The following is a 27,655-nucleotide window of genomic DNA, read 5'->3' as shown; positions in this document are numbered from 1 at the left end:
CTAGGAAATATATACACCATACATTGCAGTTATGTTATAAACATGTAATCCCTTAATTTTTATTTTGACCTTTTTATTTTTATACCATTCATATTTCTCTGATGTAGAAATTTTTTCAGTATGGTACTGTTTTTTTTTGTTTTTTTTTTCTAACTTTCGACTGCAGTCTTCAGAAAAATTACATTTTAAAATCAACAACTTTGATATCGTGATATGTGAAATCGACTGTTTTCTAAGGACCACAACATTTTTAATGGCGATAATATTCTCTCTACATTCCTGGTAGACATAGAGCAAATTTTATCAAATGGCATATGTTGTCAATGGAACTTAGCTTGAATTTTAAATTTGAAATATAGTTTGAATTTGAAATGTGTAAATATTTCTAACCAAACATTTTCACAAAAACTATTTTGTTATCTCCATTTTGGTCATTTTTCCTCCACAAACATTTTTACAAGGCAATATTCATCCAATAACTTTTGTCTATTTACAATTTCATTAAACTTTTCCCCCATATCTAGACTCAGAAAAATAGTAAGAAATCTCAACATTGTTCCATTCGGCCAGTATAATCAGATTTACACAATCAAAAACAGAAGTACCATCAGATGATTTCTCTCACACTTAGCATTAACATTAGTTGAGGCATATGATGCAAGAAAGCAAGCTTATACAGTATCAGCCAAAAAACAAATCCACTACACCCATCCAGTCACTCCAAATGTTTGTCTAGTTCAGCCCTAAATTTATTTAAGCTATCAACTTCCACAACAACAGATGCAAGTCTGCTCCAGCAATCAACTACCTGCTGGCTAAAGGCAAAATTCTGCACATCTATTCTGCAACTGTCTTTCCTCAATTTGAATTTATGTCCCTTCAGGTGATTAATCTGGGCAAGAGAAAGAATCCCATCAGCATTGAGCTTTGCTCAAACCATTCAAGGCCTTACACACCTCAATCAGATCGTCTTACAGGTTTTCAGATGCTGCAATTTGCAGTATCTGAAACAAAGAGCAATCTGTCACCAATCTTGTTGCCCTTCTTTGTACTCATTCTAGTAACTCTACATCCTTCCTAAAATGAGGCCTCTAGTCAAGGTGTGGCCTGATCATTGCCTTATACAAAGGGAAAATCACCTCCTTGTCTCTGCAAAAAAAATTCCTATATATATCATTGACAAGATTCCATGACCTGCTCTGGCAGCCCATCTACACTGCTCAGAGAACTACATATCTGACTGCACAATTACCCCCAGGTCTTTTTCATTCTCTACTCCCTGAGTGCAGCACCACACAGTTAGTATGCTTCTCATAGTTTACTGCTACCCACATGCAATACTTTACATTTGTCAATGTTAAACTTCAGTTGCTACTTCTCAGCCCATCTGCCTAACTTTTCTAGATCCTATTGCAGAAGCATACTATCTTTACTGTCATTAACAATCCTGCTAACTTTTGTATCATCTGCAAACTTCAATACTAAGCCTGATGTACTTTCATTGATATCATAGATAAATATACAAAACAACAATGGACCCAGCACCGAACCCTGCGGGACTCCACTAATAACATTAGTCCATGTAGGGTAAAAAAAGTAAAGTGCAGCCATTATCACCCACTGCAGGATGGACGCCTCCTCAACAATTCATGCTGAGGGTAGTATCCATTTATTACCACTCTCTACCATTTCTCACTCAATCAACCCTTTAATCATTGCAGCAACTTGCCCTTAATGCCATACCCCTCCAATTTCTACAGCAGTCTTCCATGTGCAACAGTATTAAAAGCTATCCTGAAATCCAAGTATATGATATCAAAATTATTTTTTGCATCCAGTTACTTTGTGACCACATCGTAGTATCCAGTCAAATTGGTCAGACAAGTCCTCCTCTTAACAAACTCATGCTGTGTCTGAACTATTATTGCAGTCTTGTTTAGATGATCCTGCAATTCTTCTTTAACCAGTGACTCCATTATTTTCTCCAGAACAGAAATTAAACTAACAGGTCTATAATTTTTTCTGTCACCCGATGAACCCCATTTGTGAATTGGGATACATTTGCACTTTTCCAGTCCATGGGGACCTCCCCTGAATCTAAGGATGCTCTCATAATTATGACTAAGGGTTTGCTTACTTCCATCAATGCCTACTGCAATATAACTGATAGATTCCATCCACCCCAGGTGCCTGTTTTATGTTTAACTTCAGCAGTTTCTCCTCCACTTTGCTCCCCATTATTACAAAATAATTTAGCTCCCTGTTAGAATTTAGTAAACTTTTGTCCTCCCCTTCCTTACAGAATTCCTAATGTGTGAAGGAGATGCAAAATACTCTTTCAGTTTGTCAGCTCTCTGATCAGGATCATCAACAGTCAAACCATTAATATCAAGTGGACCAATCTGACTCATCCCCTTCCTTCTAGAGTTTGCATAAGTAAAGAAGTCTTCTATGTTTTTCTTTGCATCCTTTGCCAAGGATTTCTTGTAATCAGCCTTTACTTGCCTAACCTCCTTTGTGACTTGATTACAGACTAACTTATATCTGCCGTCGGCTTCTGTGTTGCCTGATAATTTATCTGCATCCCATGCATTTTTCTTCTCTGCCATGAGTCTCATTAGTTCATCTGACATCCATTTAGGTCTAAATCCTGAACAGTATTTCTTATTTGGTATGAAAAGCCTAGTTGCTTTCAAGATTAATTCCTTGAAGGCTTCCCATTTTAAATTTTCTGTTTTTAACATCATCAGTTGATCCCACTGCATAGATTTTAAAAACTGTCTGAGACCACTGTAGTCTCCTTTACAAAAGTAAAAACCCTTCCCTTTACCCTTGATGGTAGTTACATCTTGAAGTAAATCCCACATCAGTACACTGTGATCACTGTCACCTAGTGCAAATTTTTCTGCTTTATCTGTAAATACTTAATGCATGAATAATCGCTGTTTATAATCATATCAAAAGTATTACTCTCTCTGGTTGCCTCTCTAAAATGTTGCTGTAAAGAACAATCCTCCAATAAATCTACAAAAGTTTTGCTAGCGTGCGAGTGACCAATCCACAAGAATTGCAGACACTCCTCCCTTCCTACTCTGTCTATCCTTTCTGTACACATTGTACTCCCCACATTCCAATTCTGCTCTGTTCATATCTGTGTGATACCATATCTCTGATATCTCAACAGTATCTGCCTTTGATGTTAGCCAGGTGGGAAGGAGCAGCAGTGTGTAGTACACACTTCTTGATTAGACTGGGGTTCGAGCCAGTCACCACCAAATACGGAGGATGCGGAAAGGTCAGGGAATGACCACCGCATATTCCTGGAGCAATATGGCCTTAGTTGCTAATGCTCCTAAAAAAAAAAAAAAACCCAAACCAAACCAAGCCTTTGCTGTTTTGATCAGAACTTCAAATTCATTTACTATACATCTAACATTGGTGCACATGCACCTGTTCTTACTCTTAGTTACCCTCACACAGCCCGTGTATTTACTTGTTCCATGATGACTCCCAGCAGTTCTTTATATTCTCAGCAACTTGCTTTGTAGGCTGCTGCTCATTCCAATAGAAGCAGTGCAAGAATCGCTTTTGCATTTGCCTGCAGCTACTGTTCCGACTCACCTAACACTGCCTTGATAGCATCAGCAAATGTTCTTGCACTCTTTCTATTTAAGTGTATCCCATCCTTGTAGAAGCAGTCTCTCTTGTTAGCAAGCACAGATCATACTGAAAAGAATTCTACCCTATGAGCCTTGTGCAATCTCTCCAGGGCCGAATTGATTGACAAGGCTCCTATCATATACTCCTTCCTATCTTGTCTGGGCAGAATTTCAGACACTTTCAAATGTAACCCTAACTCATGACTTGTTTTTAGCCCTGACGTCTACTTGTTACATAAATCTGCAGACTTCCTACTCTTAATGTTATTAGTGCTAATGTGTACAACAGTATCACCTTTTTTGATCTTTAAAGATATCTGCTCTACAACATCATCAACTTTGACGCTCTGGTCCTGTTCAAGATATTCTACAGTGCAATCATAGAATTGGCAAATGATGTTTTGGAAAATATTAGAACTCATACTGGCTTTTTTGTTTAATTCCTCTCTTTACTCGCTCTATTCGCTGAATTCTTTGATTTAAGTTTTCAAACTGATTTTGAACAAATAATAACCAAAATTTTGCATTATCGTCTTTAAAGAAATTTGAAATTAATGTAGAGCACTTCGGTTGATTGAAAGGGTAATTTTTCAAATGCACAAACATATCTAAAATTCTGTTTATCACAGGTAGCAAGGAAAGAAAGCATCTATTGCCATCCTGAAGTAAATTTTTATACTGTATATAGTCTCTTTGCAAAATGTTTGCAGTTTTGTTACTCTAACTGTATATACGTAAAAATATTTATAGATTTTTTACAACTAAAGCTTCCAAATCTATTGGGAGAGTATCACAACTTGTTTGTACACAACTTTGAATATTATGAGCAGCGTAACCAATTCCAAGCAGATCTCTGTTCAGGAAGTTTCTTAATTTGTCCACAACATTGCTCATTCCACTATTCTGTACACCAGAAAAGTTAGTACTTGTGTTATCAGCACTAAAACATATAACTTTATTGACAATATCAAAATTTTCAATTGATTTTATAATGGAATCTACAATGATATTTGATGTTTCTTCTTCTCAAGTAATCAGGAATTCAGAAGAAAATCCTCATTACTTGAGGAATTTCTTTTGAATTCCTCAAGTAATTTTGCATTAACTCCGATTAAAATAATAAATCATCATGGGAATCAGTTTAACTGCTTTTCTATTTGAAGCATCGGATGACGTGGTAATTAAACTTGCACCATTTAACTCCATTTGTAGCTCTTCCTCCATTAACTGAGCCAAGACATGTACAGCAATTGCTTCACTCTTCATACATACACAGGAATATTTGGAGTCAAATATCATTGAGATTAATTAATATGAGCAATCACTGGATCTAAATGAAAAATAGTGCTTCATGTAGTGACACACAAAAGCTCCTTTCTCCAGCTGCACAAGCAAGTCCGTCATTTTCAGGTTCAGTCTTCTGAAAATAACCCATAAGCTTTGAACAAGAAACCACTGATTTGTGTTTATTCGGTTTTATATGATCTGTTATATCACTACAACCCCCATGGGATATTGAAAATGTAGACAGCCATCGTGTACTGGAAACACAATCAGGAGATATCAACTTGAGAAATGGAAATTCTGCATGTTGCTGTTCATTAAAAGTTCAATTAAAAGTTCATGGCTGAAAATAAAAATTATTTTATTAATTATTAAAGTTAAGTTAAGCCTTTTCCAGTGGATTTTTAAATGAAATGATAGATACCTTTTAATGAAAAATATTTTCTCTGAGGGCAGCTAGAGAAAAGTTCAGAGACTGCCAGGAGCACACAAGCTGCTGTATGATTTAGCTCTCACCGTCTGGTTGTGCAATAGATATTGCTGTGTTTGAGATTTAGTATAGCATGATAATTTATTTTTAACATATTTATTGTTTGCATAAGATTCTATATTTGTAAATAATTCTGTTATTAAGTAACTTGGAAGCCATAAATTCATTAGGAAGTTAGCATTAGCATTACTAGAGGCATTTGATGCAAGAAAGAAAGCTTATGCAGCATCAGCCAAAAAAAAAAAAATAAATAAATAAATAGCCACTTCCACTTCACCCCTCTGTTCGTTCGAAATACCTGTCCAGCTGAACCTTAAACTTATTTAGGCTATCAACTTCCATGACAAGGGATGAAAGTCTATTCCACCAACCACCCGCTGGCTAAAGGCAAATTTCCTCACGTCTATCCTACATCTGTCTTTTCTCAATTTGAATTTATGCCCTTTCAGGTGATTATTCTGAGCAAGAGGAAGAATCCCATCAGCATTGAGCATGCTCAAACCATTCAAGGCTTTATACACCTCTATCAGATCATCTCACTGGTGCCTAGTCCCCAGACAATGTAATTTGCAAAACTTAAGCCCTTCTTCGTAAGAGCACCCCTTTGTTCCATTCACTAATCTTGTTGCCCTTCTCTGTACTCGTTCCATCATCTCTACATCCTTCTTGAAATGAGGCCTCCAGACCTGTATACAGTACTCTAGGTGTGGCCTGACCATTGCCTTATACAAGGGAATAATCACCTCCTTATCCCTGCTAGAAAAATTCCTGTATATCATTGACAAGACACCATGAGCTATTCTTGCAGCCCATCTGCACTGCTCAGAGAACTTCATATCTGCCTGCACAATTACCCCCAGGTCCCTTTCATTCTCTACTACTGTCAGTGTAGTACCACAGAGTTGATACGTTGCTCTAGGGTTGCTGTTTCCCATATGTAGTACTTTACATTTGTCAAAGTTAAACTTCATTTGCCACCTCTCAGCCCATCTGCTCAACCTTTCCAGATCCTGTTGCAGTAGCATAGTGTCAGTAGTGTCCTTGACAACCCTGCCAACCTTCGTATCATCTGCAAACTTGGGCATTAAGCTTGATAGACCAACATCAATATCATTTATAAATACAGAAAACAATAATGGACCCAATACTGAACCCTGAGGGATTCCACTAATAACATTAGTCCACGATGAGCAGTGTCCATTGCTTACCACTCTCTGTCTTCTCCCCCTCAACCACCCCTTTATCGATAACAGCAATTTGCCTCCAATGCCACACTGTTCCAATTTGTGCAGCAGTCTTCCATGTGCAACAGTATCAAAAGCCTTTCTAAGATCCAAGTATATAATATCAAAGTTATTCCCTGCATCCAGTTCTTTTGTGACTGCATCATAGTCTCCAATCAAATTGGTCAGGCAAGACTTCCCCTTAACAAAACCATGCTGTGTTCGAGCTATAACTGAAGTCTTGTCTAGATGATCCTGCAGTGCTTCTTTAACCAGTTCCTCCATTAATTATGCAGGAACAGAAGTTAAATTAACAGGTCTATAATTACTTGTGTCAGCCTTTGAGCCTCCCTTGTGAATTGGGGTCACATTTGCACATCTCCAGTCCATGGGTACCTCCCCTGAGTCCAAGGAAGCTCTCATAATTATGGCTAAGGGTTTGCTTACTTATTTTGCTGCCTCCTTTAATATAACTGGATAGATCCCATCCACCCCAGGTGCCTTTTTTATGTTTATCTTCAACAATTTCTCCTCCACTTTACTCTCGGTTATTACAAAATCATCTAGCTCACTGCCAGAGTTGAATACACCTCTGGCATTCCCCTCCCTGAATAACTCCTCATGTGTGAATGTCAATGCAAAATATTCATTTAGTTTGTTAGCTACCTGAGCAGGATCATCAACTGTTGACCCATCGATATCAAGTGGACCAATCTGATTCATCCCCTTCCTTCTAGAGTTTACATAAGTAAAGAACTCTTTGCTGTTTTTCTTTGCATCCCTTGCCAAAGATTTCTCGTAATCTGCCTTTGCCTGCCTAACCTCCTTTGTAACTTGGTTACAGATCAACTTGTATCTATCATAGGCTTCTGTGTTACATGTTAATTTGTATGTATCCCATGCATTTTTCTTCTCTGCCATATGTCTCATTAGTTCATCTGACATCCACATAGGCCTAAATCTTGAACAATATTTCTTAGTTGGTATGTAAAGCCTAGTAGCTTCCAAGATAAGTTCTTTGAATGCTTCCTATTTTGAATTTGCTGTTGGCAACATCATCAGTTGGTCCCATTGTATAGAATTTAAATACTGTCTCAGTCCATCGTAGTCGCCTTTACGAAAGCAATAACCCTTCCCTTTACCCCTAATGGTAGTTACCTCTTTGAGTAAATCCCACTTCGTCACACTGTGATCTGCAGGTAAATGAACCACCTAGTGGTTAATTTACCTGCAGATTCTTAATGCATGAAGAATCGCTACTGATAATGAAATCAAGATTATTATTCCCTCTAGTTGCCTCCCGAACATGCTGATGTAGAAAACAATCATCCAATAAATCCACAAAAGCCTTGCTAGTGCGTGAATGACCAGACCCCAAATTCCAGTCAATATCTGGGAAATTAAAATCCCCCATTATTAGACTCTCTGATTTACTGGCCCACTCTATTTCCCTGTACAGTTTCCTATTATACTCATCAGAGTCATTAGGCCTATAGCACACTCCTACTCTCAATTTTGATCTCCCAATGCTTATGTCACACCAAACTGACTCGACACTGCACTGTCCCGCAATGTCTACTGGCTTCACTTCCTTGGATTTTATGTATTTCTTAACTAATAGCATAACCCTTCCTCCCTTCCTATCCTGTCTATCCTTTCTGTAGACATTGTACTCCCCAAATTCCAGTTCTGCATTCCTTATATCTGTGTGACACCACGTCTCTGAAATCCCCACAATATCTGCCTTTGATGTTTTGAGCAATACCTCAAATTCATCAAATTTGAGGTATTGCTCAAAACTCCTAGCATTGGTGTATACGCAAGTATACATGCACCTGTTCTTTTTCTTAGCTACCCTAACACAACCTATGTGTTTATTTGTACCCCAATGATTCCCAGCAGTCTCTGAAATATCCTGCATCTTATTTTCCAGACTGCGGCTCATTCCAATAGAAGCAGTGCAAGAATCACTTTCACCTCTGCCAGTGGCTAATGTTAATCTATTAGTCCTTGTATCCCCCCCAATCTAGCAGTTTTCTGACCCACCTAACACTGTCTCGATAGCATCAGCAAATATTCTTGCACCCTTTCTATTTAAGTGTATCACATCCCTGTAGAAGCTGCTGTTAGTGTTAATGGAATAGAAAAATAGACCAATAAAAAATTTATAGTTGAAATAAAATTATTTTGAATGGGGACATATACTAAACTTTCGGGACAACAGTCTAAAATCCGGGACATATCGTCACCCTACATATAAATCACATAAAGAAACTAAGGGGTTTTGGTGTTAACACTTTCAGTATTGATTCAGCAGGTTGCAATAAATTATCTTTTACCAATTATGCACTGTATACCAACCTATAAAATCAAGGTAAAAAAAAACATGTTTTTATTGTAAAACTTTATTTCATTTTTTAGGATACATTAATATACAAAGTAACTTTATTTCATTATTATTTTTTTTTTTTTAAGAAAACCCCTAACACGAAAGGTATTAAAACCTATATTAGTTAGTATCATACGTGGTTGAAGGTTCAGACATAAGCACTGGGAAAGAAAAATGAGAGTAGGTGTGTGTTATAGGCCTAATGAATCTGATGAGTATAATGAGCAATTGTGCAGAGAAATAGAGTGAGCCAGTAAATTAGTGTCTCTTATAATGGGGGATTTTAATTTCCCAGATATTGACTGGAATTTGTGGGTTGGTCACTCACACAACTAGCAAGACTTTTGTGGATTTCTTGGATGATTATTTTCTACAGCAGCATGTTCGGAAGGCAACTAGAGGGAGTAATACTCTTGATCTGATTATCAGTAGTGATTCTTCATGCATCAAGAATCTGCAGATAAAGGAACTATTAAGTGGCAGTGATTACAGTATGCTGAAGTGGGATTTACTCAAAGAGGTAATTACCATCAATGGTAAAGGGAATGGGTTTTTGCTTTCGTAAAGGCAACTACTATAGTCTGAGACAGTATTTAAACTCTATACATTGGGACCAACTGATGATGTTACCAACAGCAAATTCAAAATGGGAAGCATTCAAAGAATTAATCTTGGAAGCGACTAGGCTTTTCATACCAAAGAAATATTGTTCAAGATTTAGGCTAAAGTGGATGTCAGATGAACTAATTAGACATGTGACAGAGAAGAAAAATCCATGGGATACATATAAATTAATATGTGATATAGAAGCCTATGATAGATATTAACTGGTCTGTAACCAAGTTACAAAGGAAGTTAGACAAGCGAAGGCAGATTACGAGAAATCATTGGCAAAGGATGCAAAGAAAAACAGCAAAGAGTTCTTTACTTATGTAAACTCTAGAAGGAAGAGCATGAATCAGATTGGTCCACTTGATATTGATGGTTCAACTGTTGATGATCCTACTCAGGTAGCTAACAAACAAAATGAATATTTTGCATCGACATTCACACATGAGAAGTTATTCAGGGAGGGGAATGCCAGATGTGTATTCAACTCTGGCATTATCTGGTAAGCTAGATAATCTTGTAATAACTGAGAGCAAAGAGGAGGAGAAATTGTTGAATATAAACACAAGAAAGGGACCTGGAGTGGATGGAATATATCCAGTTATATTAAAGGAGGTGGCAAAGGAAGTAAGCAAACCCTTAGCCATAATTATGAGAGTTTCCCTGGACTCAGGGAAGGTACCCATGGACTGGAGATGTGCAAATGTGACTCCAATTCACAAAGGAGGATTAAAGGGCAGCACAAATAATTATAGTCCTGTTAATTTAACTTCTGTTCCAGGAAAATTAATGGATGCACTGGTTAAAGAAGCACTGCAGGATCATCTAGACAAGACTTCAGTTATAGTTCGGACAGAGCATGGGTTTGTTAAGGGGAAGTCATGTCTGACCAATTTGATTAGATACTATGATGTAATCACAAAGGAACTGGATGCAAAGAATAACTTTGATATCATATATTTGGATCTTTGAAAAGCCTTTGATACTGTTGCATATGGAAGACTGCTGCACAGATTGGAGCAGTGTGGCCTTGGAGGCAAATTCCTGCTATGGATAAAGGGATGGTTGAGTGGAAGAAGACAGAGAGTTGTAATCAATGGACACTGCTCTTTGTGGACTAATGCTATTAGTGGAGTCCCTCAGGGTTTAGTGTTGGGTCCATTGTTGTTTTCTGTATTTATAAATGATATTGATGATGGTATTTCAGGCTTAATATCCAGGTTTGTAGACAATATGAAGGTTGGCAGGGTTGTTAATGAAACTAATGACAGTACACTGCTGCAACAGGATCTGGAAAGGTTGAGCAGATGGGCTGAGAGGTGGCAAATCAAGTTTAACAATGACAAGTGTAAAGTACTACATATGGGACGTAGTAATCCCAGAGTAACATATCAACTCTGTGGTACCACACTGACAGTGGTAGAGAATGAAAAGGACCTGGGGGTAATTTTGTAGGCAGATATGAAGTATTCTGAGCAGTGCAGGCAGTCTGCAAGAGTAGCTCATGGAGTATTGTCAATGATATACAGGAATATTTCTAGAAGGGATAAGGAGGTGATTATCCCCTTGTATAAGGAAATGGTCAGGCCACACCTTGAGTACTGTTTACAGGTGTGGACGCCTCATTTTAAGAAGGATGTAGATCTGTTGGAACGAGTACATAGAAGGGCAACAAGATTAGTGTATGGAACAAAGGGTTACTCTTACAAAGAAAGGCTTAAGTTTTGCAAATTACAGTGTCTGGAGACTAGGCACCTGTGAGGTGATCTGATTGAGGTGTATAAAGCTTTGAATGGTTTGAGCATGCTCAATGCGGATGGGATTCTTCCTCTTGCTCAGAACAATCGCCTGAGAGGGTATAAATTCAAATTGAGAAAAGACGGTTGTAGGATAGCTGTGCAGAAGTTGATAGCTTAAATAGATTCAAGACAGAACTTGACAAACATTTGGAGTGAGTGTATGGGTGAAATAAGGGGTTTTTTTTTTGGCTGATGCCATATAAACTTGCCTTCTTGCATCATTGGCCTTTGCTAATGATAATGGTAAAGTTTGAAAAACATGAAACTGTCACAACCTTAATATGGGAGGTGGATGGAAAAGAACATTAAGGACTGCCATAATCATCCAAACTGTTAGAAGTATGCATACTTATCTTGGGGGTATGTACTAATTTACTTCAATTTTCCTGTTGTTACTATTTTTAATTGCCTTATTTGACAACCTAATATGCCCTTTATGCTGGCATCAATTTATTATTATTATTAGCCGTATGGTGCAAGGAAGCCTGAGGCTTATGCTGCACCAGCCAAAAAAAATAAAAAATTATGGATTACCCTGAGAGAGAGAGAGAGAGAGAGAGAGAGAGAGAGAGAGAGAGAGAGAGAGAGAGAGAGAGAGAGAGGGAGATGGAAGGGAATCACCAAGAAATAGAAGAATGATGATATCCAGCTCAGGACCCTTGGTGTGTACTTAGGGTTGTCAGAGAGACAGAACTACAGCATCTCAACCCACCATCAGTTTTTCAGTAACCCATCTGTGGGTTACTGAAATGCTTTCTTCATTTAATTAGCAAGGCCTTGTGGTTCCTAATTAGACTATGCCCCTCATATGATTGAAATCCTATGTTATGTACCTTGTGCTTATAATTAAAGTGCATCATATTTGGCAGTTTGTTAGTGGCAAACCTTGAATCTCCCAGAGATGAAATATGTAAAACACGTATTGTGTGTAGTTTCTAAAGTTGCATCATGCAGAGTTTTTTAAAATAATTGACATTTGTAATTAATACCATGATAACCCTTTGACTCTGTGCTGTTAAGGAATTTATTAATTTCATTCACGTGTTTAATGAATTGATAATGTAAATTATATAACAGTAGTTAAAATAATTATCTCAATATTTAATTTGAATTTCTTACTTTACTGTAGTAATCTGTTGATGTAAAAATTTTTATGTCCATTTTGTTTTATAATTAGATACCTCCAGCAGCTATTGAGTTTACATTGCCATCTCCAAAAATTGCTTTAGAATGCACTGCTGTTCCTGATACCCCTTGGATGCCACACATGAAAGCTAAGGTTGAGGAAGTTACTATAAGTCAAGATCAGTCAGTAAGTGTTGTTTCTGAACGTCTAATTAATACATATTATAATACATCTTAATTTGTATATGTCATGTACTGGTGCTATATTTTTTATTTTTTTCGATGAAAAATTTTAAATGAACCCAAGGTAATCTTCATATTAAAATTGGAAATTTCTGTTTTATATTTCATATAATGTTTTCAAGATATGTGCATCAGTGGGCTCATAGGCTATTGGCATGTGTACATTATTCTAACTTATGTCTGAATTGTGAAATTGTGGTTTCTTATTGACTTCAGAACCTGTCAAGATGAAGGCAAGAACAAACCATAGTGTGTGTGTCCTTCAGTAGGCATAAGAAGAATGAAAACAGATAGTGATTATTAACTTTCAGTCGTTATTAACTTCCTCTTGCTCAGAATAATCACCTGAGAGGGCATAAATTCAAATTGAGGAAAGACGGTTGTAGGATAGATGTGCGTAAGTTTGCCTTTAGCCAGTGGTGGCATCACACACTATGGTTCCCAAAGTGTGTGATTCCACCTCCTGGGGAGTGGTGGGATTATCTAGGGTTTGCTAAGAGACAAGAGGACATGGGGGCACTGTAGTAGGTGCACCCTCCAAGTGAGTTGATTGCTTATTTACAATTAGCCAGCTAGAACCTAGGGCGTAACACCCTCTTCACTTTGTATTTAAAGTTTTATGTGACCTAATTGCTTTAAAAGCAATTTCCTTTCATTACTTTATTTGTATTTATGATGGAAATGCAAGCTTCTTGTTGCATTTCATATTTGGTGGAATGTGATTTTAGTGTGGCAATACATCTCTCTAAGTAAAGAAATTGATTCCTGCTATGTGATCTTAAACTTTTTTTTGATATTGGAAACTGGTATCACTTCATCAAGCCCATCTATCACATTAAGAATTTATTTAAGTGAAGTAAATGTGGTATCTATGACTCTTGCTAAATGACTATCAGACTTTGAAAAGCCGGTGTCACTGGATGTAGTTCATCAATTTCATTGAATTAATTGAAATTAAAAGTTTTAATTGGATTTTGAATAAATTTGCAGTTAATTGATATTGTTTTGAATTTTATTGTGTTATTACCTTCCTTAGTAGGTCATGCAAACCACTAGTGTGAATAATGCTTTTTTTGAGGGTAGTGGGCACTGGAGATGAGTTTAGGGAACCAAGGAGACAGTGGCCAAAAAAGTTTGGGAACTACTGCTGTATAATTTTGATTACAGTTGCCAGTGAATATAAATACATGTAAATGCTTAAGAGTAAGCATTATACTATAATGATCACCTTATTACATATAAGCTAAACAAGAGTTTAAGTAAACAAGTAGTAATTCCATCTGAATCAATCAAGAGTTTCATTTTAGTAAGTTTTAAATGAACCTTAATTCCATGATGTTTCTAGAAGTTTCTTCTAGATAATGTTAAATACTGTCTTCACCCTTTTTAAAATTGAACATTTCGAAATTAATTCAGTAGTAACCATGAATGTATAAAATTCACCTTTCTTTAAAATTTTACAAATTGATGAGTAAAGTTTCTATCTGCAGATTTTTATTAATGTTTATAAGAGATATTCTTAAAATCCTTTAGTTTTGAAGCTGATGTAAATATATTTTCTGGAACATTTTATTTTGTTCATACTGCCATCTAAACAAACATTATGTTGCTGGATTGTGAATAAATTTCATTAAATTTGAATTAACTGCATTTTAGAAAAAAAAAAAAAAAACATGGTTAATAATTGTATTTGATTTCAAAAAAAGAAGGTTAATGTAAGCTCCTCTTAACTCTGGTTATTCTAGAGAATAAACAGAAATTTTCCAACGTTTTTGTGATCTGTAAAAATCTTGTCGTGTCTCTACTCTGCTAGATAGTGACTACAAGGATCCGAGCAGTTTGTATGCTGGGGATATTCTCAAAGTGACATATTGTTGAGGAGCTCATTATATTTTTGCTGCATGTATACTATATCCAGAAATTTCATTAGTTCATATATGAATGCCATTCCCACATTTTACTTTATCTGCTTTAATGAAATTTATTTCATTAAATTTGAATTAACTTTCATTATTTTTTTTAATTAACTTTCATTATTTTTTTAAATTAACTTTCATTAAATTAACTTTCATTAAATAAATTTAATTAAATTTAAATTCAAATTCAAATTTAACAAAATTTATTTCATTAAATTCGAATTAACTTATGAGGGGTGTTAAATTCATTATCTACCTAGGGTACTTCTCATAGTTATATTTCAATGATTCATGATTTATTATGTTCTTACATATCTAAACTTGAATCATACTAATTTTGATCACACAATGTTTTTTTTTTATGTTGTGCTTCTGTAACAGAAAGAAGGAAGACACCTGTATAAAATTATGGATTTGTTGAAATTAGAGCATCGTTTAGTCATAAGGTTTCTCACCAAAGAAGGAAATTGACAAAAGGCCATTCATGAAAGGATGGTGGCTGTGTATGGCAACAGTGCACATTGCACTGACCTTAGTCATCCTCAAATGTTCATGGAGAATGATTATAACCATCCCCCAGATATGTCATTTTCTCTAGAGATTTGGGACACCCTTAAAAGTCTGTCATTCAGCATGAGGATTTACACAGCTTGGCACATTTCTGGAGTGGTCACTGTCACAGGCTTTCTTGGATGTGGATCATCTTCGATAGATTCTCTACCTCACTTTAATTGTTTTGACTGGAATTTCACCTGGTATTCTGAAGGTGCACTGTTGCCATACACAGCCGTGATCTGAATTTAGAGACTTATGGAAGAGATCCTGAAACTTTCATCTCCAGAATTGTTATGGGGTGAGGAAACATTTACTCCTGACAGAGTAGGAAAGGAGGGGAGTTATGCTGTTAGTTAAGAAACACATAAAAATCTAGGGAAGTTGATATGGGTGGACAGTGCAATGTCGGGTCTGTTTGGGGTGACATAAACACTGGGAAGGGGAAAATGACAGTAGGTGTATGTTATAGGTCTAATGACTCTGATGAGTACAATGAATAGTTGTGCAGAGAAATAGAATGGGCCAGTAAATCAGAATGTCTTGTAATGGGGGATTTTAACTTTCCAGATATTGACTGGAACTTGTGGGTTGGTCACTCACATGCTAGCAAGACTTTTGTGGATTTATTGAAGGATTGTTTTTTACAGCAACATGTTCAAGGGGCAACCAGAGGGAGTAATACCCTTGATCTGATTATTAGCAGTGATTATTCATACATTAAGAATTTGCAGATAAAGGAACGACTAGGTGATAGTGATCACAGTATACGGATGTGGATTTTCTTAAGGATGTAACTACCATCAAGGGAAAAAGGAAGGGTTTTTGTTTTTGTAAAGGTGACTACAGCAGTCTCAGACAGTTTTTAAATTCTGTACAGTGGGATCAACTGATGACATTACCAATGGTGAATTCTAAATGGGAAGCCTTCAGGGACTTAATCTTGGAAGCTATTAGTCTTTTCATACCAGCTAAGAAATACTTTTCAAGGTTAAGGCCTCAATGGATGTTGCATGAATTAATGAGGCTCGTGGCAGACAAGAAAAATGTATGGGATGCATATAAATTATCAGGCGACACAGAATCCTATGTCAGATATAAGCTAGTCTGTAATCAAGTCACAAAGGAGGTTAGGCAGGTGAAGGCAGATTATGAGAAATCTTTGGCAAAGGATACAAAGAAAAACAGCAAAGAGTTCTTTACATAAAAAAAAAAAAGGTAAAGTGTAGCCATTATCAACCCACTGCACGATGGAAGCCTCCTCAACAATTCATGCTGAGGGAAATGGACCATAATTTGCCATGCTGGTCCAGTGCGGGTTGGCAGATTGACCGTATTCAGCAGTCAGGGGCTTGAACCCTGGTCTACTCAAAGAGCGTGTGCTACTGCACTCCCGCTCCTGACCACTCGGCTATGGAGGCCGTTCTTTACATATGAAAACTTTAAAAGGAGATGTTTGTTTGTTTGTTTGTTATTTGGTTTTTAGGAGCATTAGCAACTAAGGCCATATTGCTCCAGGATATGTGGTGGTCACTCCCTGACCTTTCCGCATCCTCCGTATTTGGTGGTGACGGGCTCGAACCCTGGTCTAATCAAGAAGCGTGTGCTATTCACTGCTGCTGCTCCTTCCCACCTGGCTATGGAGGTGCCTGGAAGGGGATAAATTCAGATTGGTCCACTTAACATAGATGGTGCGACTATTGATGATCCTACTCAAGAAGCTGATAAACTGAATGAGTATTTTACATCTACATTCACACATGAGGAGTTATTCAAGGAGAGGAATGCCAAACTCTAACAGGAAGATAAGTGATTTTGTAATAACTGAGAGAAAAGTGGAGGAGAAATGTTGAAATTAAACATAAAAAAGGCACCTAGGCAGCTGGAATCTATCCAGTTATAATGAAGGAGGTACCAAGGGAAGTAAACAAACCCGTAGCCATAATTATCAGAGCATCCTTAGAGTTAGGGGAGGTCCCTATGGACTGGAAATCTGCAAATGTATTCCCAATTCACAAAGGAGGTTCAAAGGGTGACACAAATAATTATAGACCTATTAGTTTAACTTCTGTTCCGAGGAAAATAATGGAGTCACTGGTTAAAGAGGTGATACAGGATCACCTTGACAAAAGACTTCAGTTATAGCTCGGACACAGCATGGGTTTGTTAAAGGGAAGTCTTGTCTGACCAATTTGAATGGATACTATGATGTGGTCACAAAGGAACTCGATGCAAAAAATAATTTTGATATCATATACTTGGATTTCAGGAAAGCTTTTGATACTGTTGCAAATGGAAGAGCTGTACAAATTGGAGTGGGATAGCATTAAGGGCAAGTTACTACAATGGATAAAGGGATGGCTGAGTGGGAGATGGCAGAGAGTGGTAATAAATGGACACTGCTCTACGTGGACTAATGTTAGCGGAGTCCCCCAAGGTTTGGTGCTGGGCCCATTGTTGTTTTGTGTATTTATCAATGATTTTGATGAAGGTATATCAGGCCTAATGTCCAAGTTTGCAGATGATACAAAGGTTGCCAGGATGGTTAATGACAGTAAAGATAGTATGCTACTGCAACAGGATTTAGAAAATTTAAGCAGATGGGCTGAGAAGTGGCAACTGAAGTTTAACATTGACAAAGCAAAATACTCCATACAGGTAGCAGTAACCCAAGAGAAAAGTACCAAATGCGTGGTACTACACTCAGGGAGGTGGAGAATGAAAAAAAGACCTGGGGGTAATTGTGCAGTCAGATATGAAGTTCTTTGAGCTGCCAGAGCAGATGAGGATACCAAAAGTAAGTCAAATTCTGGCAGTAAGCTAAATAATATTGAAATAAATGAGGGGAAATTGTTGAAGCTAAACATGAAAAAAGACACTGCAGTGGATTGAATCTATCCAGGTATGATAAATAGGAATTTTGCTAGAAGGGATAAGGAGGTGATTATCCCCTTGTATAAGGCAATGGTCAGGCCACACGTTGAGTACTGTATACAGGTCTGGAGGCCTCATTTTAGGAAGGATGTAGAGTTGCTAGAACGAATACAGAGAAGGGCAACAAGATTGATGAGAGGAACAAAGGAGTGCACTTACGAAGAAAGGCTTAAGTTCTGAAAGTTGCAGCATCTGATGACTCGGCACCTGTGAGGTGATCTGATTGAGGTGTATAAGGTCTTGAATGATTTGAGCAATGCTGATGGGATGCCTTTGCTTGCTGAGATTAAAAACCTGAAGGGGCATAGATTAAAACTGAGGAAAGATAGTTGTGGAATAGTTGTGTGAAAGTTTGCCTTTAGCCAGGAGGTAGTTGTTTGTTGGAACAGACTTCCATCTGTTGTTGTGGAAGTTGATAACTTAAATAAATTTAATACTGAACTAGAGATACATTTGGAGTGACCGGATGGGTTAAATAGGAAGTTTTTTTTTTTTTTTTTTTTTCTTTTGGCTGATGCTGTATAAGCTTGCTTTCTTGCATCATATGCCTCAACTAATGCTAATGCTAACATGGGTAAATTACTGGGATCCTGAGACTAAGTAAGAATCAATGCAATGGAAGCACATGAGTTCTCCCCCACTCAAAAAAATTCGGACACAACCTTTAGTTGGCAAGATTGTGGCCACCATTTTTTGGGATGCTGAGGAAATTTTGTACATTCACTACTTGGAAAGTGCAAGCAGACAGTCACTAGAGAGTCATATTCATTCCTAGTGTACAACCTAAGGGATATCATAAAAAAAAAAAAATGGTGTGGAAAACTTTCCAGAGGTGTGCTGCTTCTTCAGGACAATGCACCACTGCACAGCACCTCCGTAGCCAGGTGGGCAGGAGCAGCAGTGCGTAGCACATGCTTCTTGATTAAACCGTGGTTCGAGCCCGTGACCACCAAATACAGAGGGTGCAGAAAGGTCAAGGAATGACCACCGCATATCCCCGGAACAATATGGCCTTAGTTGCTAATGCTACTAAAAACCAAATAACAAACAAGCACCAGTACACAGGTCACATGCTGTTGCTGCTGGCTTGAGAGAGTGTAGTTTTACAGAACTTACCCATCCACCTTACAGTCTGGATCTGACTTCCAGTGACTATTTCTTGTTTCGACACGTGAATAAAAAAAATACATGTACGTCACTTTGCTGATGATAATGAACTGAAGTCTACCATTTCTGCGTTCTTGAATAGACAGGACAAAGAATTTTATTTGTCTGGTATTTTCTCAATGCCAACAAAGTGGAGCAAGTGTGTTGAAGTTCAGGGGAGTTACATTGAAAAATAAGAAAAGATGTTTGCCTCTATCTTATTTCCTTGATATATTGGTAGATAATTTATTGAATGCCTCCCAAAAAACTTATTCATTTATTTCAATTCTAATCTCAACTATGTCCATTTCCTCCTACAATCTGCCTGGCCCCATTTACTTTTTCTAGCAGAGTCTCAATTATCAGTTGATCTAACTATTTGCCTTATGATTACTTTTGCTTCAAAGGTGGTACTTGTGTACATATTTGCTCTGATATGCCTTGTCAGGGACTTCCTAATTTGAGATCTCCTCCTTTGTATCTTCTTTTCTGTAAAATATTTCTGCTCCATCTTGTCAAATTCACTTGTTGCCACTGTTATTCTCCCAACCCCACTAATCACTTGGGAACACTTAGAGAAACAGCAGAAGAGTGGGGTTGAATCATATTGATTCACTGTCTTTAATGGATTAACTATTGATAATCCTTCTCAGGTTGTGAACATAATCATTGGGTATTTTACATTTACATTTACACATGAGGAATTTTTTAGCGATGAGGATACCAAAAGTAAGTCAAATTCCGGCAGTAAGCTAAATAATATTGAAATAAATGAGGGGAAATTGTTGAAGCTAAACATGAAAAAAGACACTGCAGTGGATTGAATCTATCCAGGTATAATAAATGAAGCAGCAAAAGAGGTAAGCAAACCTTCAGCCATGATTATGAAAGCATCCCTGGATTCAGGGGAGGTCCTTATGGACTGGAGATGTGCAAATGCATCCCAAATTCATAAATGGGAGATCAAAGGAACACATGAATAATCACAGATCTGATAGCTCTGTTGCAGGAAAAATAATGGAATCACTTGTTAAAGAAATAATGCAGGACTGTCTAGACAAGAGTGTAGTTGTTCTGTAGCCACAGCATCGATTTATAATGGGGAGACATTATTTGACCAATATGACTGGATACTATGACAAAGGAGCTAGAACCAAAAAAGTAATATACTTAGATTTCAGAAAAGCTTTTGGTACTGTTGCATGTGGTTGCACACAAAAGACTGACTCAGGGGCACTAAGGGCAAATTACTGTTATCGATTGTTGATTGCAAGAAGACAGAGGGTGGTTATTAATTGGGCACTGCACTTAGCATTAGCATTAGTAGAGGCATACAATGCAAGAAAGGAAGCTTATGCAGCATTAATCAGAAAAAAAACCAAAAAAAAAAAAAAAAAAAAAAAACCCGCTCCCATTTCACCCCCACATTCGTTCCAAATACCTGTCCAGCTCAGCCTTAAATTTATTTAGGCTATCAACTTCCACAACAAAAGATGGAAGTCTGTTCCACCAATCAACTACCTCCTGGCTAAAGGCAAACGTCCACACATCTATCCTACAACTGTCTTTCCTCAATTTAAATTTATGCCCTCTCAGGTGATTATTCTGAACAAGAGGAAGAATCCCGTCAGCATTGAACATTCTCAAACCATTCAAGGCTATCAACTATAACCAAAAAAGTAATATACTTAGATTTCAGAAAAGCTTTTGGTACTGTTGCACATGATTGCACACAAAAGACTGATGAATAAACTGAATCAGTGGCACCTCGCAGATAACCCTCAATCAAATCACCACGCAGGTGCCTAGTCTTCAGACACTGTAATTTGCAAAACTTAAGCATTTCTTGGTAAGAGCACCTCTTTGTTCCATTCACTAATCTTGTTGCCCTTATCTGTACTTGTTCCAATAGCTGTACATCCTTCTTAAAATGAGGCTTCCAGACCTGTATACAGTCCTCAAGGTGTGGCCTGACAATAACCTTATACAAGGGGATAATCACCTCCTTATCCCTGCTAGAAAAATTCCTTTATATCATTGACAAGACACAATGAGCTACTCTTGCTGACCATCTGCACTTCTCAGAAAACTTCATATCTGCCTGCACAATTACCCCCAGGTCCTTTTCATACTCTGCCACTGTCACTGTAGTACTACCGAGTTGATAATTTACTCTGGGATTACTGCTTCCCATATGTAGTACTTTACATTTGTCAACATTAAACTTGATTTGCCACCTCTCAGCCTTTTTCTAGATTCTGTTGCAGCAGCGTACTGTCATTAGTGTCCGTTACAACTCTGCCAACCTTCGTATTGTCCGGAAACTTGGTCATTAAGCCTGATATTCAATCATCAATATCATTTATAAATACAGAAAACAACAATGGACACAACACTGAACTCAGAGGGACTCCACTAATAACATTAGTCCACATTGATTATCACTCTCTGTCTTCTCCCACTCAAACATTCCTGAATCCATAGCAGAAATTTGCCTCCAATGCCGCACTGCTCCAAGTTGTGCAGCAGACTTCCATGTGTAACATATCAAAAGCCTTTCTAAGATCGAAATATATTATATCAAAGTTATTCCCTGCATCCATTAGTTATTCCCTGCATCCATTAGTAGAGCCATACAATGCAAGAAAGGAAGCTTTCTATATATCATTGACAAGACACCATGAGCTACTCTTGCAGACCGTCTGCACTGATCAGAAAACTTCATATCTGCCTGCACAATTACCCCCAGGTCCTTTTCTTTCTCTACCACTGTCACTGTAGTACTACAGAGTTGATACTTTACTCTGGGGTTACTGCTTCCCATATGTGACCTTTGTGACCACCTCATAGTATCCAATCAAATTGGTCAGACAAGACTTCCCCTTAACAAAACCGTGCTGTGTCTGAGCTATAACTAGTCTTGTCTAGATGATCCCTTCTTTAACCAGTGCCTCCATTAAGTTCCCTGGAACAGAAGTTAAACTAAAAGGTCTATAATTACTTGTGTCGCCCTTTGATCCTTCTTTGTGAATTGGAATCTCATTTGCACATCTCTAGTCCATGGGTACCTCCCCTGAGTCCAAGGAAGCTCTCATAATTATGGCTAAGGGTTTGCTTACTTCCTCTGCTGCCTCCTTTAATATAACTCCTTTAATATAACAATTTCTCCTCCACTTTCCTCTCAGTTATTACAAAATCATCTCTCTCACTGCCAGAGTTTAATTCACCTTTGACATTCCCCTCCCCGAATAACTCCTCATGTGTGAATGTAGATACAAAATACTCATTTAGTTTGTTAGCCACCTGAGCAAGATCATCAACAGTTACACCATCGATATCCAGTAGACCAATCTGATTTTTCCTCCTTTCCTTCTAGAGTTTACATTCTAGATTTTGATCTTTCCTTCTAGAGTTTACATTCTAGATTTTGATCTTTCCTTCTAGAGTTTACATAGGTAAAGAACTCTTTGCTGTTTTTCTTTTCATCCTTTGCCAAAGATTTATCATAATCTGCCTTTGCCTGCATAACTTCCTTTGTGACTTGGTTACAGACCAGGTTATATCTATCATAGGCTTCCATGTCACTCATTAATTTATATGTATCCCATGCATTTTTTTTGTCTGCCACATGTCTAATTAGTTCATCTGACATCCATTTAGGCCTAAACCTTGAACAATATTCCTTAGTTGGTATGTAAAGCCTAGTAGCTTCCAAGATTAATTCTTCGAATGCTTCCCATTTTGAATTGCTGTTGGTAACATCATCAGTTGGTCCCACTGTGTAGAATTTAAATATTGTCTCAGACCACCGTAGTCACCTTAACGAAAGCAAAAACCCTTCTCTTTACCCCTGATGGTAGTTATCTCTTTGAGTAAATCCCACTTCATCACACTGTGATCAATGCCACCTAGTGGTTCCTTTATCTGCAGAATCTTAATGCATGAAAAATCACTACTTATAATCAGATCAAGAGTATTACTGCTTCTAGTTGTCTCCCGAACAGGCTGATGTAGAAAACAATCATCTAATAAATCCACAAAAGCCTTACTAGTGTGTGAGTGATCAACCCACAAATTACAGTCAATATCCAGGAAATTAAAATCTCAAATTATAAAACTTTCCAATGTACTGGCCTACTCTATTTCCCTGAACAGTTTTTAATTATACTTATCAGAGTCATTAGGCCTGTAACACACTCCTACTCTCAATTTTGATCTCCCAGTGCTTAAGTCACACCAAACTGACTCAACATTGCACTGTCCAGCGATGTTGACTAGTGCACTTCCTTGCTTTATGTGTTTCTTAACTAATAGCATAATCCCTCCTCCCATCCTGTCCTGGCTATCCTTCCTGTACACATTGTACTCTCCAAATTCCAGTTCTGCATTCCTTATATCTGTGTGACACCACATCTCTGATATCCCAACAATATCTGCCTTTGATGTTTTGACCAACACCTCAAATTCATCAAATTTATTTATCAAACTCCTAGCATTGGTGTACACGCAAGTATACATGCACCTGTTCCTATTCTTAGCTTCCCTAACACAACCCATGTGTTTACTTGTACCACAATGACACCGAGCAGTCTCTGAAATCCACTCCATCTTGGTTTCCAGGCTGCTGCTCATTCCAATAGAAGCAGTGCAAGAATCACTTTCATTTCTGCCAGCAGCTACTGTTAATCTATTAGTCCGTGTTTTCCCCCAAACTAGCAGTTTTCCGACCCACCTAACACTGCCTCGATAACATCAGCAAATATTATTGCACCCTTTCTATTTAAGTGTATCCCATCCCTGTAGAAGCAGTCTCTCCTGTTAACAAGCACAGACCAGGCTGAGGAAAATTGATCGACAAGGCTCTCATCATATACTCCCTCCTATCATGTCTGGGCAGAATTGCAGACACTTTCAAAATCCTAATTCACAGCTTTTTTTTAACAGTGACCTGTACTTGTTAAGTAATTCCATCAGTCTCCTACTCTTAATATCATTAGTGCCATCTTGTACAACAATATCACCTTTTGTGCTTTTAAAAGATATCTGCTCTGCAATGTCATCAACCTTTGCCCCTGGCAGACATACTCTGGTCCTGTTCCACCTATCCTTTTTACACAATATGTTCCCCGTTTCCTTGACAATAGAATCACCGACAACTACTAGTTCCTGTGGGACTAACGCATTTTCCTTGCGGGTTGCTGCTATGTTGCGTGATGACCAAGTGCAAGCTGTGCCGTTGATGTGGGCAGATGAGAGCTTGATGGGCCCCTCAATTTAGATCCTTCGAGGGCATCCACCCTGTCCTTCAAGCTCTCATATAGGCCCATAGCAATGCTGAGTTGTCGCCTGATTTCCTCACACTCTTTACATCGTGCTCATACACGAAGACATTTCCTTTGGCAATATCATGTCCCATACCTGATTGCTCTACAAACATCAAACAAGCAGTGCATTTTAAAAGGCTGTGATTCAGAGGGAAACTGTCCCCCTCAGTTCTCCCCTGAGCCATAGCGCTCCCATAATTTCTTCTTAATAACTTCTTTGACTACTGGTAACTAATTATAACCCATAATAACTTCTCTGACTAATGTTATTAGCTGAACCCCACCTGAAGGTTGAGCTGGGCCCATTGTTGTTTCCTGTATTTGTTAATGATATTGATGTATCAGGCCTAATATCTATGTTTAGAGACAATATGAAGGTTATCAGTGAAGTTAACCACAATTATCAGGATATTCTACTGCAGCAAGATCTAGACAAATTAGGCAGAATGGCTGGCAAGTGGCAATTGAAGATTAATATTGAAAAATGCAAGTTACGTCATATGGGAAAAAGTAATCCAAGATTAACGTACCAGCTGTGTGGTACCACACTCTTGGCAGTGGACAGTGAAAAGGCCTGTTTGTAGTTATGCATCAGATATGAAGTTCTCTAAGCAGTACAGACAGGCTGCCAGGACGGCTTATGTGGGTTTTGTCAATGATATATATTGGAATTTTGGTAGCAGGGATATGGAGGTTATTATCCCATTGCACTAGGCAATGACTAGGCTGCATATTGAGTATTGCATACAGATCTGGAGGCCTCATTTTAGGAAGCATGTAGATCTGCTGGAATGGGCGAAGAGAAAGTCAGTGAGATTGAGGAAGGGTATTCTCGCCAAGAAAGGCTTACGTTTTGCAGATTTCAGTGTCTGCTGACTAAGCATATGCAAAGTGATCTGATTGAGGTGTTTAAAGCTTTGAATGGATTGAGCAAGCTCAGTGATGATGTTGTTCTTCCTCTTGTTCGAACTACAAATATGAGGTAGCATAAATTCAAATTGAGGAAGGCTGGTTGCAGGATAGATGGTGAAAAGTTTGCCTTGAGCAATCTGGTGGTTGATTGTTTGAATAAACAGGAATAACCTTCCATTTCTTGTTGTGGAAGTGGGTAATTTCCATAAGTTCAAAACTCCTACTGGACAGATTATTGGAGGTGATGGATAGGTCATATGGGAAATTTTTTTTCCCCTCCCTGATACTTTATAAGCTTGTTTTCTTGCCTCATATTCCACTACCTGCGCCAGTGCTAAGCCAGCTGATGTGCAAGTAACCACAAGACAAATAGCAATTGCTGTGAAAATGGAAGTTACCATACTACCAAGTGAATCACTTGCTGAGTGTGTTAGGTTAGTATTGGCTGCCATATCAATCCAAACAAGAAGCAAACAAAGTAAAGCTGTAAATACACTAATTACCGTACAATCAGATGCCATTCCACTGCAGAAACTGCAGTATCTATTATACTTGATACAAACAAGGTAAATTTGAATGATATAAAGCTTCAGCCCTTTAAAAACAAGCCAAGGATTCAACTAAATCCAAATAATGCTTTCCTGCTTACAGTGGAACTGTGGAGACTATCACAGTGATTTGATTGACATCCAAGATCACTGCTCCCAATATAACCCTATTGCCTTCTGCCTACAGGAAACCAATCTAATTCCACATATAACTGTTTCCCTCCAGAACTATATAATACATACAATAAGAAGCATTTTGGATTTTGTTCAGAACATTTGCACACAATCCAAACGATCTGGCAATTGCGGGGTTTGTTGATAATCACACCTCAAAACCAGTTCCACTAATTTCATCCTGACAATACAGTCAGGATGAAATTAGTGGCACTGGTCTGCTCATGTTCAGTCTGCTCACTATCCAAGCTGTGCAAGTTGAATTTTGATTTGTCAGAGAAAATAACATATTTCTATTGATTCTCAGACCAACTAGCTATTTTTCCCATTTTAGATGCTGGGCTTTCATTTTTTGTGTTAAAAGTTGCTTTTTTCTTGGGTGGCATGCTACTAATTCCAATTAAAACCGGTATCTATGTACTGTAGCAACTTGTGTTTACTCCTGTATCCTCCTCCCATGCTGTTTTGAGATCTGTTAATCTGCCTTCTGTTTCAGACATACAGATGAATCAGAAATCTTTCCTGCATTGCAGAAGATATTTGTAGCCATCCACTTTCTTTCTTTCTGTTAAGACTGCCAATTTCTGATAATTTTCATAATAAACATGCCACTGTTGACTGATTACAGTAAATGCTTTTAGCCTCTCATTCCTAGAATGTCCATTTTCATTGAAGCAGCAGCAACACTTTTCCTACCTGGTGTTAATTGTGAAAACTTAGCCATCACAATGGCACAGAATCCTAGGTTCATGACAAATGCACTGTATTTATACTGCTGCTAGGGTGATGCAATCATGTGTATCACGTGACATAATCTAAGACAGCTTGCTAGAGATGGACGATGCAATAATGCTACTACAAAACATATATGATATATTATCTAATTTCACAGAAATTCGGAATTTTGCAAGTGATGCAATTTTTTTGAGCACTGCTGTATCTTTATAGACAAATGATGTCATGCTTATGTTTTGGCATTTTTGAAATCAGGAAAGGTTTCTACAAATCTGCAATATTACTGGCCTGTTGTGCTCACCAGCTCTATGAGCAAGGTCATGGAAAAAATGATAAAGCCAAACTAATGTGGCTTAAAGTTCAAATTGACTTCCCAAACCAAATGCAATGCAACTTTGAAGGCAGATCCAGCACTGAACTATTGAATAGGACATAAATAAACATTGTGATGCCTCTGTACCAGAAGAACAGCTTGCCATGTTTCTCTTTGTCATAGAAAAGCATGCTGCCTCCTTGGCCAGGTGGGAAGGAGCAGCAGCAGCAGCAGCATGTGTAGATTAGACCGGGGTTCGAGCCCGTCACCACCAAATACG

The 27,655-nt window shown here is 37.9% G+C and overlaps 1 protein-coding gene across 1 annotated transcript in view; it reads left to right on the top strand.

Moving 5' to 3' along the window:
* Nucleotides 1-27,655, top strand: part of unc80 (unc80, NALCN channel complex subunit) — a 1,843,891-nt gene that overhangs the window by 911,178 nt on the left and 905,058 nt on the right. The window contains exon 34 of the mRNA XM_090378420.1: nucleotides 12,631-12,765. Within this exon, the coding sequence (XP_090234546.1) occupies nucleotides 12,631-12,765 (135 nt within the window). The remainder of the gene's footprint in view (nucleotides 1-12,630; nucleotides 12,766-27,655) is intronic.

This window comes from Mastigoproctus giganteus, chromosome 7 (assembly GCF_048544385.1).
Source record: "Mastigoproctus giganteus isolate SK-2022 chromosome 7, ASM4854438v1, whole genome shotgun sequence".
NCBI lineage: Eukaryota > Metazoa > Arthropoda > Arachnida > Uropygi > Thelyphonidae > Mastigoproctus > Mastigoproctus giganteus.
The sequence above is the reverse complement of the archived record's forward strand: the minus strand, read 5'-3'. Positions and strand labels throughout refer to the sequence as shown.